The 19,570-nt window shown below is 60.5% G+C and overlaps 1 protein-coding gene across 1 annotated transcript; it reads right to left on the bottom strand.

The window, feature by feature from the left end:
• Positions 1-2,654: 2,654 nt before the first annotated feature.
• MYO1A (myosin IA) lies at positions 2,655-19,553 on the bottom strand. Its single transcript, XM_038752969.1, has 28 exons — positions 17,620-19,553; positions 16,432-16,573; positions 15,407-15,522; positions 14,967-15,061; positions 14,654-14,758; positions 13,973-14,019; positions 13,818-13,881; positions 13,308-13,406; positions 12,972-13,075; positions 12,530-12,677; positions 12,236-12,354; positions 12,054-12,140; positions 11,682-11,747; positions 11,469-11,573; positions 11,016-11,078; positions 10,631-10,831; positions 9,940-10,166; positions 8,366-8,566; positions 8,105-8,198; positions 7,500-7,649; positions 7,315-7,383; positions 6,950-7,024; positions 6,622-6,756; positions 6,051-6,157; positions 5,826-5,958; positions 5,385-5,537; positions 5,175-5,302; positions 2,655-3,890 (listed from the first exon to the last, which is right to left on the bottom strand). Exons 2-28 carry the CDS (start codon positions 16,555-16,557, stop codon positions 3,764-3,766), a joined length of 3,144 nt encoding a protein of 1,047 aa, XP_038608897.1. The 5' UTR covers positions 16,558-16,573; positions 17,620-19,553; the 3' UTR covers positions 2,655-3,763.
• Positions 19,554-19,570: the final 17 nt, after the last annotated feature.

Genomic DNA, 19,570 nt, shown 5'->3' on the forward strand with positions numbered 1-19,570 from the left:
GAAAAGATGGGCAGAGGTGCTGAAGAGCGACAGGGAGCTCGGGAAGATGATCAGTGGTTCTGGGGAGAGACAGAGAGCTGGGGAAGATGGGCAGTAGTGCCTGAGGCAGGGGCTCAGGGTTAGAGGGGCAGGGCTATGGAGAAGATATGTTGAGTTGCTTTGGAGAGGGGCAATGTGCTGGGGAAGGTGGGAAGAAGTACTGGGGAGAGAAACGGCCCTGGGGAGCGGGGCAGGGCACTGGAAAAGATGGGAAGAGGTGCTGGGGAGAGAGACAGGGCGCTGGGAAAGATGGGCAGAGGTGCTGGGAAAGATGGGCAGGGGCTCTGGGGAGAGGGGCAGAGGCACTGGGGCAGGGGCTCTGGGGGAAAGGGGAAGGGCTATGGGGAAGATGTGCAGAGGTGCTGGGGAGACGGGCAAGGCACCGAAAAAGATGGGAAGAGGTGCTAAGGAGAGAGACTGGGCATTGGGAAAGATGGACAGAGGAGCTGAAGAGAGACAGGGAGCTGGGGAGAGGGGCAAGGCGCTGGGAAAGATGAGCAGAAGCGTTAGGAAAGATAGGCAGGGATGCTGGGGAGAGGGGCAGGGCGCTGGAGTAGAGGGGCAGGGGGGCGGCTGTTCCCCCGAGGGTCCCCGAGGCTCTGAGCACCCTCTGACGGTGTCCGGAGAGCAGAGTACTGGCCGAGCTTGGCCAGGTCGGCTCGGCGCTCTGACTGTGGGCTAGGTGCACGGGGCGGACCATGGAAGGAGGGCTGTGGAGGCTGGCACAGGGGCGAGCGTGCCCTTGGGCAGCTGGAGTCCTACCCCCCCCCCCAGACCCCCCACCCGGGTAGCTGGGAGTCCCAGAGAAAGGTTCGTCATGAATTATGTCCCTTGATGAGAGACAACGCCTTCCGGTGGGGGGCGGGGGATGGGGGTGGGTGGGAAGGGGTCCTGGCAACCTTGATCTTTGGAATTAGTTGACATGAAAGACCGGAGTCGGAGCCAAGCGGAGAGGGGAGCTGGGGCGGGGGTGGGGAGAGGGAAGGAGGAAGCAGGGGCCAAGAACGCCCCTGTGGTGTGGGGAGGAAGCCTGCTTGGGTTTGGAGAGCCATGAGCGGACCAGAGGGAAGGGCTGGGGCTTTGAGGCCGGCCCCCTGTCCAGACCCTCTGCCCCCGGTCCCAGGGCCGCCTCAGTCCCTGCTAGCCCCGGGCTCCACCCCCGAGGCCCAGCCCCCCAGATTTTCTGCACAGGCAGAGAGAGTCCAGGACTCCACTATCGCCAGGGCAGGCCCCCTCTTTCACGACTCCAGCGGACAAGAATTGGGGCCAGAAGTTGCCCTTGCTCAGCTGTGCTCCGGGATTGGGGTCAGGGGCTAGGACCGGGGAGCAATGCCCCAGGAGAGACGCAGCGTGGGGACCCAGAGGGCCAGGACAAGCTGGTGGAAGTCCTCTAGACTGTCAGTTCCTTGTGGGCAGGGAACGAATCTACCAACTCTTGTATTTTATTCTCCCAAGCGCTTAGTTCAAAGCTCTGCACACAGTAAGCGGCCAATCAATAGCATTGATTGATTGGGAGAGGCAAGGGGCAGGGGGCTGGGCACGGAGTTGGGAAAAACGGGTGGGAGAGCGGTGATCCTGCCGTGAAACCCCCAGGACATTGGAGAGAGAACAACAACAAAAAAAGGGTTAGACTTTCAGGAGAACTGGCTGAAGGGTGGGAGTTGCTAGAACAAGAAAAGGAAAGAGTGCCCAGCGAGAGAGAGGAGATACAGCTCTACTCTGAAAGCTCCTTGTGGGCAGAGACTGCGGCCGTTCATCGTTATATTGCACTCCCAAGCGCTTAATACAGTGGTCTGCGAACAGTAAGCGCTCAATAAATGTGATTGATTGAATGAATGAAAGGGGATGGGGGTCGCGAGGAGGCGCAGCAGCAGTGCGGGGGGCTCAGGGAGAGCCCGTGGTCTCCAGTGCCAGCGGGGCCTCGTCCTCCCTCCCTCCCGTCTATCGCTCCGACAGCTGCTGCAGCACCTGCAGGGCCGATCCGGGTGGGCCTGGGCCGCGGGGACCGGGGAGAAGCCACGGCGGAGCGGCGAGACGAGGACAGCCAAGTGATAGACTTAGAGGGAGGGGAAGACCCGCCTTGGACAGCGGAGCGGGGACATAAAGCCCGAGGTCCCGGCTCCACCGCGGGAGCCCCCACCCCAATCTCCGTGTCCTGTTTTCCTTCCCGCCGGGCCCTTCCCCTCTGCTTGCCCCCGCTCCCGCCTCCCTGTTGAACACGTAGGCTCTGCAGCCCCCGGGAGGTGAGGAGCGCGGGGGAAGTGGGTGGGGGGCCGGGGGACCGGGGGCGGGCGCGCCCGCCGCACGCCCTCCAGACGAGGCTGGGGAAAATGACCAGACAATTCCCAGCTAGAGAGGAGGCAATTTGGGGCTGGAGCAGGGAGGGGCGAGCGAGGAGTCAGCTGGGGGAGGGGTGGCCGCTGCTCAGCGACAGCCGAGGTGGGGAAAGGGCCTTATGGGCCCCTCCCGGGAGCAGGGGGAGAGGGGGCGGGGGGGGGGGGGGGAAGGTGCTGGAGAGCGCCTTGGGCCTGGAACCCGAAATGAGACGCAGACGAGATGCAGAGAGAGCCTTGGGAGACGCCCGTGTTTTTTTGTTGTCTGAATCCAGGCGGAGCGTGGGTGGGCGGGCGAGGGGAGGAGGGAGGGCGTCGGGGTCGAGTCTCTGGTGCCTGATGAGTCCGGGACTAAGGGTCGGGACTGCCGAGGCCCCGGTTGGGGGGTGGGGCGGGGGCCCGCCCGCGGTGCGCGGCCCTCCTCCAGGACCGCCGCCTCGCCCTCCAGCTGAAGGGAGGACAGAACGGGCTTCCTTTTGCAGCGGCGAGAGAATTAATCACCTCCCGCCCGGCTCCGCGTGCGTCGCCTGCAGATGGGCCGGGCCGGCTCGGGGCCCCGGCCTCCTCCTCCTCCTCCTCCTCCTCCCCGCGGAGCGCGCCAACACCCAGACCCCAGGCAGGGTCCCCGGGGTCCCCGCGCCCCAACCGGGGACAGGGGCAACGGCTGGGACGACGCGGGGCGGGGAGGAGTGGGGGGCCGGAGCGTACACCCCCTCCCTCAGCGGGGAGGCAGAGCGGACCCCCCTCCCCTCCTCAGAGGGGCCCAGCTGTGGGGAGCTGATGAGAGGGATGTAATTGTTTGGCATCGATCTGGTCGGGCGTGTGCCTGCCAGGGGACTCCGCACCCCACCGGCCCCTGAATCCCTGAGTTGGGGGGGGGGGGTCAGGACACGCGCCCCTTCTCTAGCCCACCCCCACCCACAACACCTGGGTCCTTGGATCCTTCGCCTTCCCCGCTCCAATTGGGAGAGGCGGGGGCGTCCCTGGGCGGGGGGAGTCGCCCCAATTTCCCCTTCACGCCTTTAGTGACTCAGCCCGCCAGCCACCTGGGTCCCCCAACCCCTCACCCCACCGAGGCGCAGGCGGTCGAGGGGGGCCGGAGGCTAATTAACGCCCCCAGCCTCGGCCGGATTCTCCCCCTTCGCCCCCTTCCTGGGACCTGGAATCGCCGCGGGGAGTCCAAGCCACTCGCTTAGCCTGGCAGGGAGGCAGCAGGCCGAGGGACCGGGAGGCAGCGGGCCCGGGGGACCGGGAGGGAGGCTAGGAGCCTGGGCGTCGAGAAAGGGGAGCATGGGTGGGCGAGGAAGGGAGGGAGGGATGGAGGAAGGAGACTGAGGGGTTCCCCACCGCACTGGGCCGCCGTGTGCAGGGTGGACCGGGCCGGGCCCGGCTCAGGACACCGTCACCTCCAACCGGTGGCTCCCTTTCATCTTGCAGCTTAGGCTGCCAGCTGGCCCCTTGGCGTGCTGGACAACGCTCACCTTCACTTTAGCGCCGGCTTTGAACCGCATGGAAAACCTGCGAGAGGTGGGGAGAAACTCCTGAGACCGGGCCCCCGGGGCGGCCACAGAATGGAGAGATGAAAATCTCCCTTTTAGACTGTGAGCCCACTGTTGGGTAGGGACTGTCTCTATTTGTTGCCAACTTGTACTTCCCAAGTGATTAGTACAGTGCTCTGCACACAGTAAGCGCTCAATACGATTGATGATGGATGGATGAAAATAGCGGGAGTGGTAAGACTCCCGTTCTCTCCCGGCCGCCTGGGAGAAAGGTCCTCTACTTCGGGATCCTGCTAACCCTTTCACCTGGGTCAGCCATAATAATAATAATAATTGTGGTATCTGTTAAGAGCTTACTGTGTGCCAGGCACTGTGCTAAACGCTGGGTTGGACACAGTCCCTGTCCCACGTTCATTCATTCAATCGTATTTATTGAGTGCTTACTGTGTGCAGAGCACTGTACTAGGCGCTTGGGAAGTACCAGTCGGCAACATATAGAGATGATCCCTACCCAACAACGGGCTCACAATTAATCAATCAATCGTATTTATTGAGTGCTTACTGTGTGCAGAGCACTGTACTAGGCGCTTGGGAAGTACCAGTCTGCAAAATATAGAGATGATCCCTACCCAACAACGGGCTCACAGTCTAGAAGGGGGGGACAGACAACAAAACAAAACATGTAGAGGGGTGTCAAAATCGTCAGAACAAATGGAATTAAAGCTATATGCACATCACTATCAAAATAAATAGAATAGTAAATATGTACAAGTAAAATAGAGTAATAAATCTGTACAAATATATACAAGTGCTGTGGGGAGGGGAAGAAGGTCTCAATCCCCATTTTAGAGATAACTGAGGCACAGAGAAGTTAAGTGACTTTCCCAAGGTCACACGGCAGACAAGTGGCGGAGCCGGGATGAGAACCCATGACTTTCTAACTGCCAGGCTCGGGCTCTATCAACTACGCCATGCTGCTTCTCCAGCCCGTCCCGTTCCCCCTGCCGGTAGGGCCCCCCTTGCCCCGGGGCTGGATCAGAGGGGGCACCGGCCAGGTGTGTTAGAGGCCTTTTGGGGTACTCCCAATTTTCCCCGTGGCTGCTGAAACTCCAACTCCAAGCCCATTGAGAAGCCAGCAGATGGGTAATGGCAGCCCCAAGCGAGCATTTCCCAAATAGTTTGGGAGTCGGGGTTCAACAGGCTAAGCCACCCCGGCTGCAGATGTGGGTCCTGTGCAGGGCCCACCCGCCTGCTCAGTGCCGGCTCGGGCCCCCTTCCCACCCTCCCTGGCCCCGGCCCTTACTCTTCCGCCACAGTGAATGGTAGCTCCCGTTGGGTGGTGCCCCGTATGGCGCCGTGCAGCCGGGTCAGGAGCTCGATTAGGTGGTCGCTGACCAACAGGAGATCCCCCTTGGAGGACGCGGTTGACATCTATGGGGCGGGGTGGGGTCAGAAGCTGGCCCCGGCTTCGGTGACCGGCCTGCCCTTCGGCCCCCCATCCCGCCCCACGGACCTCACTGAGGTGCAGGCCGAAGAGCCCGTCGTTGTAGCTGCTGAGTGAGACTCCGGCCACGTCCTCCAGGCTGATGACGATCTTGGGCTGAGAGCCCTTGGCGTCGACCAGGATCACATGGCTCTTCGTTAGCAGTAGGATCCGTGGAGACAGCTGGGGGGTGGGGGGGTTGGGGGGAGAGTGGTTGGAGTGGGGGGGAATGCAGCCAGATCGCTGGCTCAGAGAACCATGCCTCCCCCTGGGAAAGGAGGCTGAGGCCTGCTGGGGATGGTGGGGAGAAGTCCTCCCAAAGAGGGAAGGGGTGGTGCCCTGAGGGACAGTGCGGAAGATTCCCCACCCCTGGGAAGTAATGGGTGGGTGTCGTGTTGCCTGGGGTTAGCAGGGGGATTAGTGAGGCGCAGTGGGGGAGAGGGGGGAGCATCCCAGAGTGACAGTCCTCACCTTGCCGCTCCTGCGATTGACCTTCCTCACTGTTTCAGCCACCAGCACAGACCCGGGGGTTGCCCCTTTTATACGCTGCAACTTGGGGCGCTGCTGCAGCCCCAGGTAATCCCCACGGAAGGGCTGGCGGACGCTGGCAACAGGGAAAGGGTGGCCGTCTCCATCATAAGCCCCTTTGCTCGTCCAGGCCCAACCCTGTCGGCCCCCAACCCTTGCCCTCCTCACCTCTGGGGGTAAAGCGCCTTCTTGTCCTTGAACAGCAGACTGGCACTCAGCTTCTCTTGCAGGACCATCTTCTGCTGCGGGGAGAGCTGGTCCCGGTATTTCTTGCACTGAGGACCAAGAGGGATTCGGTGGGTCAGAAAGACTGAGGAGGGGAGGGCTAGGGAGGAGATGATGTTAGGAGGCCTTCCCAGACTGAGCCCCCTTTTTCCTCTCCTCCTCCCCATCCCCCCCGCCCTACCTCCTTCCCCTCCCCACAGCACCTGTATATATGTTTGTACAGATTTATTACTCTATTTTACTTGTACATATTTACTATTCTATTTATTTTGTTAATGCTGTGCATCTAGCTTTATTTCTATTTATTCTGACGACTTGACACCTGTCCACATGTTTTGTTGTCTGTCTCCCCCTTCTAGACTGTGAGCCCGTTGTTGGGTAGGGACCGTCTCTATCAATTGCCAACTTATACTTCCCAAGCGCTTAGTACAGTGCTCTGCACACAGTAAGCGTTCAATAATGAACGAATGATTGAATGAATGAATGAATGGTGCCGCTGCGCCTGGGGACTCACCCGCCACAGATGGAATATTCTCCGCAGTTCCTGATCAGCGGCCTTGAGAAAGGTGTAGGGAACCGGGGGCCACTGGTTGTCAGTCACCTTGGTGGAGGGAAGGGGCCGCTGGAGCCCCATCAGGTATTTCTGCACCTGTGGAGGGGGGTGGGGGGAGCTAGGGTTAAAGACTCCTTGGTGGGCTGGGGGGAAAGGAGGGGGCAGGGAGCTGGGAAACTAGAGAGGGAGCCCCTCACCGGTGGTGGGGCACTTCCTCCCCACGCCTGCTCCCTCTCTCCACCCTCCACGCTGCTCTTGCCTCCCGCCCCGCTCCACCCTTGACCCTTACGATTCTCCGATAGATGAAGTTGGCCAGGGTGAAGGAGGCCCCAGCGCGGAAGTATTTCCGAAATTCCTTGCGAGCCTGGGATCGGGAAACACAGAGGAAGAAGAGGGTGAGGGTCCTGGTAGCTGGGAGGAGGCAGACAGATGATGTTTGAGGGTGTTAGCCCCCTTCCCCACCCCTTGCGCCCCACCCAGATGGTAGAGAGAGCTGCCTATGCTGCAGTAGGGAGAGATGGGAGTTAGAATGCAAAAAGGATTTCCTGGCCTTGATCAGGGAGTGGGACAAGGTGGGTCGGGGAAGCGTCCTCGCTACCAACTGAGCTCTAATAAGGGGCCAACGCGGGGACCGTGCTAGGCTCGGGCCGCTACCTTCCAGCCTCGCACGAATGCTTGGATCCGTATGGTGAGGGCCCGCATCTGCCCATAGCGTCTCTTTTGCTGCCGAAAGGAAAGCACACGTTGAGGGAAAGGGTAGGGGGAGGTGGGCGAACACTGGCTTCCTTTCCACCCTTCCGCAATGGGGGCTGCGGTGGGGAGCATGGGGCAGAGCTCACCGCGTTGCCACGGTACCAGGACGAGATGAGAATTTGACTCTTCCGCATGAGCTGGTAGTGGGTGCGGCAGCGCCAGGCTCGGAAGGCTGCCTGGATCAGCGTGGCCAGGTCATGCAAACGCCAGCGACGCCGTTCCTCCAGATGAAAGAGCTGCGGGAGGACGGGGTGGGGCGGTGGGGTCAACCTGAGGGCTCCCGCAGTTCCCACCCTTGCAGATTGCGGCCTCTCGCCCAGGCCGGCCCTGCCTGCTGGCCTACCCCGTGGGGCTGCAGCGCTCTGCCAGCTCAGGCCCTTGGAGTCCATCGGTCGATCGTAGTTATCAAGCACTCACTGTGTGCATAGCACTATCCTGAGTGCTTGGAAGAGTACTCTAGAACAATATAACAGACCCATTCCCTGTCCACAACGAGCCTAAGGTCTACAGTGTTCTGCATACAGCAAGTGCCCAACTGACTGACTGGTTATAGAGTTTACAGTCTACTGTCTGAAGGCGGGGCTCGGTGGAGGGTGTATGAAAATAAGCCACTCCTGCCCCAGCTGGAACCCAGTGCTTCCCGTACCACCCCCCAGCCCCACTACCCGCGATTCCCCGGGCCCTCACTCACAGTTTTGGGGCTGCGGATGAAGACTTTGGTCCGCCCGAGGGCGGTTTCGTCCGGAGGCAAACTCAGCTCCTCCAGCAGCATTTCCACCCCGTCCCTGGAGTGAGGGGGGCAGAGGGGATGGGGTGGGGGGGGAGGCTAGGATCGACCCCACTAGTCCCCCTTAGTAGGAGGGGTGGGATGGGGTCCGACCCCGGCTGTCTGCGACCCACAGGTACTGCAGCCACGGTATCCGGCCCCCCGGCCTGCCCCCCTTCGCCATACCGGGGGTGGCCGGTCCAGCGGGGCCAGGTGGCTCTGCTGAGCATCTTGTAGCGTTGTAGGAAGGGGCCGTAGAGCTGGCGGAAGGCGTAGCCGGCCCGCCGCACACGGACATTCTCCAGCAGCCCCAGGTAGCGCGCCTGCGCCCCAACCAGTTGCTCTGAGAAGACACGGGGCTTCTTCTGCTCGTTGGGTTTGATGCACCTGCGAGTGGAGGAGAGGGGAGGGAAGAAGGGGGCAAGGGGCGGGGGGCAGACTGGTCCCGCCTCTCTCCCAGCTCCTCCAGCTCCCTAACTCCTTGCCGGGGCAGAGACATGGCAGGGAAGAAATGTCCCAGCCCAAGTCATCTACCCTTGGCCTAACAGGGAGTCCTCGACTGTGGCCTAACCCCTTCGAAGAGCATAGGGGATGGGACTAATGGGAATCCTTCCTTAGAAAAATCACTCTTCAGGGTCCCTCTCCATCAGTCGTATCTGTGGAGGGCTACGTGCCGGGCACTGCACTGAGTGCTGGGGAGAGGACAATACGACAGAGTCGGTAGACACTTTCCCTGCCTGCAGGGAGCTTACAGTCTAGAGGGGTGGGCGTGGCTTAATGGAAGGAGCGTGAGCGAGAGTCAGAAGACATGGGTTCTAATCCCGACTCCATCACATGTCTGCTAGGTGACCTTGGGCAAGTCGCTTCACTTCTCTGTACTTCAATTACCTCATCTGTAAAATGGTAATTAAGATTGTGAGCCCCATGTGGGACAGGGACTTTGTCCAACCTGATTACCTTGTAATAACAATAATAATAATAATGGTATTTAAGTGCTTACTATGTGGCAAGCACTGTTCTAAGCTTGTATCTACCTCAGCGCTTAGCACATAGTTTAGCACATAGCAAGGGCTTAACAAATACTACAATTATTTTTATTATTATCAAGAAATTACAGATTAATTTGTACAGCTGTGGGGCTGAAGGAAGGGTGAATGTCAAGAGTACTGATCTAGCCTCTCAGCTTTCCCTGACCAGGCTGGGGCCCCCATGTCTACAGGTTCCTGATTTCCTGGGACAGCTCGGGGCCTTCTGGACCCATGAGAGAAAGAAAGAGAAGATGTGTGTCTGTGTGTGTGAGCTCGTTGTGGGCAGGGAATGCGTCTGTTTATTAATTAATGATAATAATAACAATAATTGTGGTATCTGTTAAGTGCTTACTATGTTCCAGGCACTATACTAAGCATTGGAGTGGATACAAGCCAATCAGGTTGGATATAGTTCCTGTCCCACGTGGGGCTCACAAGTCTCAAGACCCATTTTACAGATGAGGTAGCTGAGACACAGAGAAGTAGAGTGACTTGCCTAAAGTCCCACAACAGGCAAGTGGTGGAGCAGGAATTAGAACCCATTACTTTCTGACTCCCAGTCCCATGCTCTATCCACTATGCCATGCTGCTTCTTACTTTCCCAAGAGTTCAGTTCAGTTCTTTGCACATGGTAAGCACTCAGTAAATACGATTGAAGAGAGTGTGTGTGTGTGTGTGTGTGTGTGTGTGCGTGTGTGTTTGCATGGACACGTAGGTGCCCCTGACCTGTACCTGATATAGTTGGGGTTCTTGCTGTACAGGTTCTTCATGAGGGTGGCCACGGACACCTTGAACTGGGAGCCAGCTGTAGGGGGGCGCTTGCGGGAGAGGCACTTGGGGTCCCCTTCGGGGAACATCCCCTGCAGCAGGGGGTGCTGGGCCCTCCACATAGCTTGGGACAGGTCACGGAACAGCAGGTCATTGTTCTTGTCCACAAAACCAGCCACGTTGTATGTCACCTGGGAGGGCGGGGGGTGGGGGGACAGGGTGGATGATGCAATCTCTAACACCTGCTCTCTGGCTCCAGAGGAGGGGTAACAGAGTGCGGGGCAGAAGGTGTAGGGGTTGAGGGGGCAGGTGTGGAAGGGTAAGGTCTGTGGGTGTGTGGACAGCAGAGAAAGACGGGTGGAAAGGTGTGAGTTGGCAGGGTGCAGGGAGTAGAGATAGAAGGGTGAAGGGACATGGGGACTGAAGATAAAAGGGTGTGGGTTGGTGGGCCGCAGGGACAGAAGGTAGAGATGTGGAGGAGTGTGGGGTGAGGGCGTTGTGTGTTGGTGGGGGGACAGCCTAGGCTGCCATCTTGACCTGGGGGGGTCTTTCCCTGTCCCATTCCATCTGTTCACCTCCCACCTCGGCCTCCTGGACCAGGCCCTCGCCATGTCCTGCAGTGCCATTCCCACTCCCATGCCCGCCCCACCCACACCTTGCCCGCGTAGTGGTGAATGCGGAAGGAGCTGAGGGGTAGGCTGGGGTCCTGCACCCGGCGGGCGTTCTGGGTGACACGGCTTTCGTAGTGGCCATGGGCGGGGAACAGCTGGTTGAGTTTGGCCAGGAAGGTGGCATCGCTGACTGACCCTGGCCGCAGGCACTCTTCATCCAGCATGGCCAAGATGCCCTTCTGCCCCTAGGTGACACGGTGGTGTCGGGGAAGGGGCAGGGGCCCAGATGCTCACCCAGCCAGGCCTCGGTCACCCTCCCTGCCAGCGCTTGAGAAGCAGGGGAAGGGGGCCCGGGGATGGTCATGGGATCCAGGGGGGGCAGGAGCCTCCTCCCCCACCAACTTCCCCCCGCCTCCACGCCCCTCTCACATTCTCGATGAGGTTGCAGATGATGGCATTGTCAAAGTAGTCCACTGGAGTCCAGGGGATACCCTGGGGACATGGGTTGGCCCCGCCGTCACTGCCCACCCTCCTGCATCACTTATGTGTTCGAGTCCTCCCCCGCTAAACACTTAGGTACTCATTCCAGCCCACCCCCACCCTCACGGCACTTACATCCATAACTTTATGCTGGCTTGCTTCCCCTACCTGTAATTTATTTTAAAGTCTGCCTCCTGCCCATTAAATTGTACACTCCTTGAGGGCAGGGATCAGATCTACTCATTCTATTGTTCTCTCCCAAATGCTCAGCACAGTGCTTTGCACACAGAAGGCGCTCAATAAATACTATCAGTTGGGCGGCCACAGGAAGCGGGTGGGGCTGCGGTGGAGCTGGGAGTCTACCTGTCGGCTGCCCATCCGTCCATCCCGAGCGGCTGTTACCTCTCTCACGTACTCCTCCTGTTCTTCCTTCAGGGTCATTGCGATAAAGGCCTGCTGCAGCTTCTCGTTACAGTAATTAATCACAAACTGCTCGAAGCTGTTGTCCTGGAGGAGGCGGGGATGGGGGATCAGCAGGGTGCCATGGCACCTCCCCCAGGGACCCCTCCCCTTGTCTCCCTCTCCATCACCCGGGGAGCCCGGCGGCGGGCGCACCTTCAAGATTTCAAAGCCGTAGATGTCCAGGACACCCATCACCTTCCTTTTCTCTGCACTGCCCACCTGGAGTGGGGGATGGGACCACAGGAGAGGTTGGGATCCCAGGGGTGTAGGGAAGGTGGAGGGGGCGAGGGAGGAGGAGTGGCCAGTGGGATGGGGGCCTAGGCGAGGGGTGGGGAATGGGGACGTTTCAGGGGAAGGAGACACGTGATGAGAGGGCAGGGGTTGGGGCCAGGGCTGAGCCAGAGGAGCAGTGCAGTGCAGGAGCAGTGAAGCAGTGCAGGAGCAGTGAAGCAGTGAAGGAGTGAGGCCTGGAGAGAGGAGAGGCATCAGGAGGGGGCGGGGCTCGAGGGGAGGGAGGGGTTTCACCTTGATGCTCTTGTTAATGCGGGCCACCACCCAGTCGAAGAGGCGGCTGTAAATGTTCTTGGCCAGGGCGTCCCGAGCATAGAGGGCCTGTGCGGATAGGCAGAGGGTGGTCATCAGAGCCAGACAGAGCTGAGACTCCGCAGGGCCCTGAGCTGGGGTCCGGGCCTGCCCCTCCCCCTCACCTGGGCCACGGTCAGGGAGGTCACCACCGTCTCCCTGTTGGTCTCCACGGACCGGAAGCAGAGCGCTTTCTCCAGCACCTGTGGTGCTAGGCTCAGCAGTGACCCAATCTCCTGGAGTCCTGGCAGGTGTGGGGAGAGGAGGCGGTTGGAAAGGAGGGACGAAGGATGGACAGGGTGACCCCCGCCTGGGGGACCGTAGACTCTGGGGGCTGGAAGGTCGTGGCGGGGTGGGGGACCTTGGGCTCTGGGAGCTTGGGGTGGGCTGCTGGCAGCGGTGTGACCGGGCCTCCTGACCTGTGCCGTCACGGACGCTGCTGGCCGCCATCCCGCTGGCCTCGAAGTTCTCCCTCAGGGCCACGTTGCCCAGCTTCAGCACCACAGCGGCCACCTCCAGCACCTGCTGCACCTCGGCCGCCGACATTCCGATCGCCCCCATGGCCTGCTGCGGGGCCGGGGACGGGGCCGTCAGACTTCGGGGGTCGTGATCTCCAGCCCCGCTCCTGGGCCCTCATCCCCTGGATCCCTGTGCAACCCCTACACACACTGGATTCTTTCTCCTCCCTTTCCCCCCCGCACCGGATTCCAGCTCCCTGCGTGTCGTCCCAGACCTGAAGATCCCCATCCCTATCCCGGGATCCCTGCTCCCTTCCCGGATTCCATGACCCCACCCTGAGTTCTCTGCCCCTACCTCGAACTCCCTGCCCTCCCCCTCCGCCGGGACCCCTACTCCTCCAACCTGCACGACCGCGAAGCACGCTGCATCGTCCACCCCGGCCACGCCAGGCCCCTCGTAGTTCAGGTAGTTGTAGGCGCTGCTGTCCCGCTCCAGTTTCAGGGTCTCTGGGGGCAGGGAGGGAGCAGGGAGTTAACCCCCAACCCCCCTAGGAAAGCCCTGTCCTCCCCCAGAATCCCTCTCCCCCCAGATTCCCCCTCACAAGTCCTCACCCAGGCGGGGCGGGGAGAGGAGCAAGTAGGGAGATGAGAAAGAGGGAGAAGAGAGGGCAGGGAAAGGGAGGAGAAGGGCAGAGGGAGAGGAAGGTGAGGAGGGAGAAGAAAGGAAGGAGGGCTGTACTCAGCAGTGAGGCGTCCGCTCCGGCCAGCATCTGGTAGAAGATGTGAAAGTTTCTTTCGCCCTTCGTGTGCTTGATCACTCGAGATTTCTCCAACAAGTCTGCGGGCACGGGGGTACAGGGGCACGGGGGCAGCGAGTGACCTTCAGAGAAAGCCCTTCAAAGCCCTACTGAGAGCTCACCTCCTCCTGGGGGCCTTCCCAGACTGAGCCCCCTCCTTCCTCTCCCCCTCCTCCCCCTCCCCATCCCTCCTTCCCCTCCCCGCAGCACCTGTATATATGTTTGTACGGATTTATTACTCGATTTTATTTGTACATATTTATTCTATTTTATTTTGTTAATATGCTTTGTTTGGTTGTCTGCCTCCCCATTCGAGACTGTGAGCCCGCTGTTGGGTAGGGACCGTCTCTATACGTTGCCAACTTGTACTTCCCAAGCGCTTAGTACAGTGCTCTGCACACAGTAAGCGCTCAATAAATACGATTGAATGAATGAATGAATGAATGACTTACAGTTTGTGATGACACCTCCCAGCGGAGCTCCCTTGAAGTCGAACTCAATGTCCATGTACTTGCCCTGAGCCAGGACACCGCGATTTTAGGGGACTTTCCAGCCCGCCCCTGCCCTCCCTGCTCCCCCTCCGCCCCACCAGGGACGATCGACTCACAAATCTGGAGGAGTTGTCGTTGCGGATGGTCTTGGCGTTGCCAAAAGCTGAGGGGAAGGGGGAGTGGAGAAGGGGTCAGTGGAGGGAAGGGGGTCCCTCAGCATTGGCCGAGGGCATCGCGGGCACAGCGCCGGGCTGGGCGCTTGGGACCCTCGCAGTGGACCTAGAGAGTACGGCCCCTGTCTACGGGGAGCTCACACTCTAACGGGGCCAGGGGAGAGTTGAGTTGCCAACTTGTACTTCCCAAGCGCTTAGTACAGTGCTCTGCACCCAGTAAGCGCTCAATAAATACGATTGATTGATTGATTGACTGAGAGGCAAGGGGTGGCCTCGGGCGGGGAGCAAATAAGATTGATAGAAGAGGACGGGAAGGGCCGGGCTGAGTCTCCGGGGATATTAACGGATCAAACACTGAGACAAGTGAAGTGACCTGTCCAAGATGACACAGCAGGTGAGGGACAGGCTCTTTCCACTAGACAAAGTACATAGGCTGACACCGAAGAGGGGAGGAAATGGGGGCTGCCATGAGTGGCCTCAGGGGCTGTGTCCCGGGATCCTGGGGCGTGGGGAGGGAAGGGGGAGTGTCCTGGGATCCTGGAGCGAAGGGGCGTCCCGAGGTCCCACCTAGGGGTGGGAAGGGATGTCCCGGGGTACTGGGCAGGGGGAGGCGTCGGCTCTCACCCTCGAGTACGGGGTTGGACTGCAGCAGCTGCTCTTTCACCCCGTTCACCTCGGCCCCCTGACCGCACACGGCCGCCACGAACGACATCACCAGCTTGCTGGCCTCTGCCCCAGGCAAAGGTCTCGCTTGGTCACCCCCCGTCGCCCCCTTCTCGGGCTCCGTCCCCTTTAGCCCCCGCCCCGATCCCCCCCCTGGACCAGGCCCGCCCCCGAGGTCCCGGCCCGACCGATCCTGTCCCGGGGAAGGGCTGCCCAGCCGTCTCCCGGTCCCCGCATCATTCCCCGCGGCGGGGTGGGGGTGGGGGTCCCCTACCGGTCTTGCCGGCCCCGCTCTCCCCGGTGATGAGGATGCACTGGTCTCGGTCCCGATCCCGTAACGACTCGTAAGCTTCGTTGGCCACAGCGTAGCTGGGAGGGAAGTGGGGAAGCGGGAGGCGGTGGGCAGGACTCGGAGAGGGAGATGAGGAGGGGTCCGGGGCCCCCAGCCGCTCCCTCGCCCATCAACCCCGTCTCCCCCAACCCAAACCCACTGGAAGGGGTCCTCTGCTGTCCGCCAAACTCGGAAATGATCAGGGCGGGGCGGAGACAGGTCCAGGGCCCCCCCGGACACAACTCTTCCTCGGTGGCCTCCCCTCCCCCCAGCTTCCAGTTCCACCTCTCCTTTGCCCCCGACCCCGGAGCCCCCGAGGCCGACAGAGGGCTGTGGGTGAGGGGGGCTTGGGGCCCCGCTCCCCGCCCGCCGGGGTGTCTTACATGTGCGGCTTCAGCTCGTAGAAGTTGTAATCGCGATACTCAGTCACGTGCTCAGGGCCATAGATGGGCAGAGTCTGGTACGGGTTCACCGACACCACCACGTTCCCGATGTATGTCTGAGATGGGTGGGGCCGGGATGAGCAAGGCCTTTCCCTGGCACAGGGTCATCCCAGGACTGACCCAGCCCAGGTACCGGGATGCTGGGAGGGGCCGTGAGGTGGGCACCCACCTCAACCACCGTGCTTGTGGGTGGCCAAAGACCACCTGACACCCCCGACTCCCCCGCAGCCCACTGGGTGACACAGCTGGATCATACATTACCCCCAGCCCTCCCTTCTTATTCCCGGTTCTCCCCTACTGACCCAGCACGAACCAGTCAACATCGCTGACTCTCCTCCAGTGACCCAGCTGGAGCACATGACACCCCCAACCCTCCCTTCCCATCCCTGACTCTTTCCCAGTGACTTAGCATAGACCATCCAACACCACTGACTCTCCTCCAGTGACCCAGCTGGAGCATACGACACCCCCAGCCCTCCCTTCCCATCCCTGACTCTTTCCCAGTGACTTAGCATGGACCATCCAACACCACTGACTCTCCCCGCACCATGGACCTTCATCCATGGGTCTGTCCAAACCTTTCTGGACCTGCTGCTCTTAGAGAACGACTGAACTGATGGAGACCCAGATCCAGCCCACAGGCAGCATCCACCCACAGGAGGGAATTATGGGTGTAGGAGAGGCTGGTGAATTGGCAGGAGGGGTGACTCTACAAAGACTTCCTGGAGGAGGAAACCCAGCATTGTTCAGCCCAGGAGGGGCAACGACTGGCCACAGGGAGAGGGAGGAACTAGACGGCCAGATCTGCACACCCTGGTATCAACATGGATTTCTCTATGGGGCAGGTGGGAGTTAGGGTCGGGGGTGGGAGAAGCTCAGAACACCTCTGTACCTTCCCGGATTTCTCTGTGTGGAAGTGGGGTTTAGGGTCGGGGACAGGGGGCTCAGCATCCCCTGGTACCTACATAGATCTCTCCATGCTTGAATCTCTCCTGTAGGTTGCTGAGCAGAGACTCCTCAGTCAGGGGGTCCAGCAGGACCAGGTCACCGACCCCCACCATGTCTTCCAGCAGCGATAGACTGGCCGCCATCTCGGAGAACTCTTCCCTGTGCGAGGGGAGCAGAGGGGGTCAGCTGGGGGAGACAACTCCACTCCATGTCTTACATTCCTCGGGCCCACTCAGGTATTGGCTATTAGGCCTTGCCAGGTCTCCCTGCCCCACAACCTGCCCAGAGGGGAGACTGCTGAGGGGCTGCTTTTGGTCCCTCTGCCTCCAGCAGCTACCTGTACTCCAAGAGCCCGGCCCAGAGAGAAGAATGGGGAGGGGTTCGGGGCCCCCAGCCACTCCCCCGCACCAACCTTACTTCTCCCAACCCAGACCCATGGGAAGAGGTGAACTGCTGTCTGTCAAACTCGGAAATGAACAGGGCGGGGCCGAGCAGGTCCAGGACAGGGGTCGGGGGCAGAGTTGGAGCAGGGCAGGGGCAGGTCCAAGATAGCGGATAGGGTTAGGGCAGGGCAAGGACAGGGCAGGGGTAAGGTTGGGGCAGCGCCACGGGCAGGGCCCTTGTGATGGCAGCTACCAGGAACCAGCGTTCTACGTGCTGTTTTATTACAAGTCATCCCCCTTTACTGTGTGGGCTTGATGTCCTGGCCCCATTTACATCCGGCCTGGACTCTGCCCTGGAGACACACCTGGTATGCTAGTGCCTGCAGCACCTGCACACACCCAAGACACACCAGCAGGCTGGAAGGGAGCTGCCCTGGACAACCGGGCCTGGGGGCACAGGGTGAGGGCACTGGGACCAGTTGGGAAAGGCTTCTGGGGCTTTGTTGTCCCATTCTTCCTCAGGGCCTGGTTGTCCTGCTCCTCCCTAGGGCCTGGTTGTCCCACTTGACCCTTAGACCTGGTTGTCCTAATCCTCTTCGGGGCCTGGTTGTCTCACTTGTCCCAGGACCTAGTTGTCCCACTCCTCTCCCGCTCCTTCCCGGGACCTGGATGTCCGGCTCCTCCCTGGGGTGTCAGCATGGGGGCATCTAAATAATCTCAAATGCTCAACTGCTGTGCCCAGGGGCTGGGAAAGGAGTTTGGCAGCACCCTCTTCCGGGCTGCTCAGCACCGCGGGGGCAAGCCGATACGGGAGGCACTCACCAGGCAGGTGCGGTGTTGAAGCTTGGTCTCCCAGGGCCCAGGTCAGTGGTCAGCAGAGAGCGGTCAGCGGGAGCTGCTCATGGCACAGCAGGATGATTTCTGGGGTCTGATGCTGGGCCGGGCCCACTTCCTCTGACCCTAGGGAGCCTGGCTGTAGTTTCCTGCTCCTTCTGGCTCTGGTGGCCACTGCCCTAGTGCTGGCTGAGCAGAGCAGAGCACCCGGAGAGGACAAAGTCCAGACAGAGGCTGCTCCCTGCTCCCAGAGGTGTGGTCCCTCCTTGGCACAGGGAAGAGCCCAGCCTGACACTAAACAGGGGAGCAGGGGGCAGAAGTCCCAGGGAAGGGTAGTACCAGCCAGAGCTGCGATCGGATCAGTTAGTCTATGGGGACTGGCATGGTCACCAGGCTGCTCTTTGGGGGCTGGAGCAGAACCAAAGCCTCCCCATCCCAAGGAAGAACAGAGTGAGGTTCATGAGGGTGGGGAGACCACAGGAGGCAAGGCCACATCTGCACCCCAGTCCCACCCCATAGACAATCGCAAATAGGGGCCATGGCGGCAGCAATAGCAGCGGTGGGACCTCGCATCCCCCAGCCTTGGGAGTCTTATCTCCTATTTCCCCAGCCAGCCAGCCAGCACCCCTAGATCCCTTTCCTCCTGGATGCCCTCCCAGCCTGGGCTGAGACCTTATCAGCCATCTGTGTGTGTGCGCACGCACACACTTTCTCTCCCAGGTAGCCTCTCTTGCTCTTGCATCTGTCCCCTCCCACTGCTCCCCAGCACAATACATGGATACGCACACTTCCTGCCCTTCACCAGACAGGTAGCCCCTCGAGGTCAGGATCTTGTTTCCTCCTGTCTCTGCCTCTGCACAGCCAGAGCATGTGTTTGTAGGCACACACATTGTCTTCTAACCAGACTGCCAGCTCCTGGAGGGCAGGGAAAGTCTTTGCCCAAAGCCCTTCCCCAGAGGACTGTGCCCCCAGTCAGGGCTGTGGACAGAGGCATGCATCCAGTGAAGAAACCGAGCCTCAGGCTCCTGCTGGTTTACAAAACTTTATTGCAATTGTGACTGTAGCCGCTGGCCTGCTGAGCCCCCTCTCCTTCAGGAAGCCCCTGACCCTGCACTGGCTTCTGGAACCAGGAAGGCTAGCTGGGGTTAGAGCTTGGGCAACCCCTCCTTGGGAAGCTTGGTCACGGCCCCCACCCAGCTTCCTCCGACTCAGAAATCCACCCTCCCAGGCAGCGCAGAGAGGACATGTGAACATCCCAGGTCCCCCAAGTTGGGGGCTGGGGCTCGGGCCAGTGTCACCCCACACAGCATCAGAATCCCACTGTCCTGGGAGTGGGTTGGCAGCAGCAGCAGCGAACTACTCCTCCCGACCCCTGCCCTTCCTCCCACAGCCAGTGACTGGAGGGAAATGATCGGTGCTGGCAAGATGAGACAACTCTCTGTGTCCCTGCCCAGGAAGACGAGAGCAGCGCGGGGGACTGCATGAAACATCCCCTTGACCTGCCCGGCCCTATCTGTAGGCAGACGCGGGGGCGGTGAGAAGAGTGGCTGCAGCTGGGAGATGGCCCTTCAAGGAGGTGGCGGGCTGACCAGCAAGCACAAGAGGGGTGCTGACCGCACTCAGGTCCACTCGACGTCCAGTGTGACTGACGGAGCCAGCCAGGCTCTGACCAGCCCTGGCTGTGCAGTTTCTAGTTGCCGGCCAGACAGCAGGGAGAGCCAACAGACATGGCAGGGGTCCCCAGCCCAGACATTCTGGTTTCAATGGTCCACCACTTCCCTGGGATGTGCTCAGGGTGAGTTCATGGCTCCCACTGCACTGGGATTAGGCCCAGTCACCGACAGTCACCAGTCAGACCAAGTGGGCCGGAAGCTGCCACCCTCCCTGCTGCCCCCGGGCTGGTCTTGGCTTCCATCCTGACTCCAGTACTGGTTCCTGT

The sequence above is a fragment of the Tachyglossus aculeatus genome, chromosome 10 (genome assembly GCF_015852505.1).
Source record: "Tachyglossus aculeatus isolate mTacAcu1 chromosome 10, mTacAcu1.pri, whole genome shotgun sequence".
NCBI classification, from domain to species: Eukaryota; Metazoa; Chordata; class Mammalia; order Monotremata; family Tachyglossidae; genus Tachyglossus; species Tachyglossus aculeatus.

Excerpts from the sequence above, each read along its gene's own strand:
- MYO1A (XM_038752969.1), bottom strand. The coding sequence starts at position 16,557 with ATGGCGGCCAGTCTATCGCTGCTGGAAGACATGGTGGGGGTCGGTGAC. Across the intron at positions 13,882-13,972 it reads ACGACAACTCCTCCAGATTT|GGCAAGTACATGGACATTGA; the intron begins GTGAGTCGATCG and ends GTCCTGGCTCAG. Across the intron at positions 5,959-6,050 it reads AAGGCGCTTTACCCCCAGAG|CGTCCGCCAGCCCTTCCGTG; the intron begins GTGAGGAGGGCA and ends CCCTGTTGCCAG.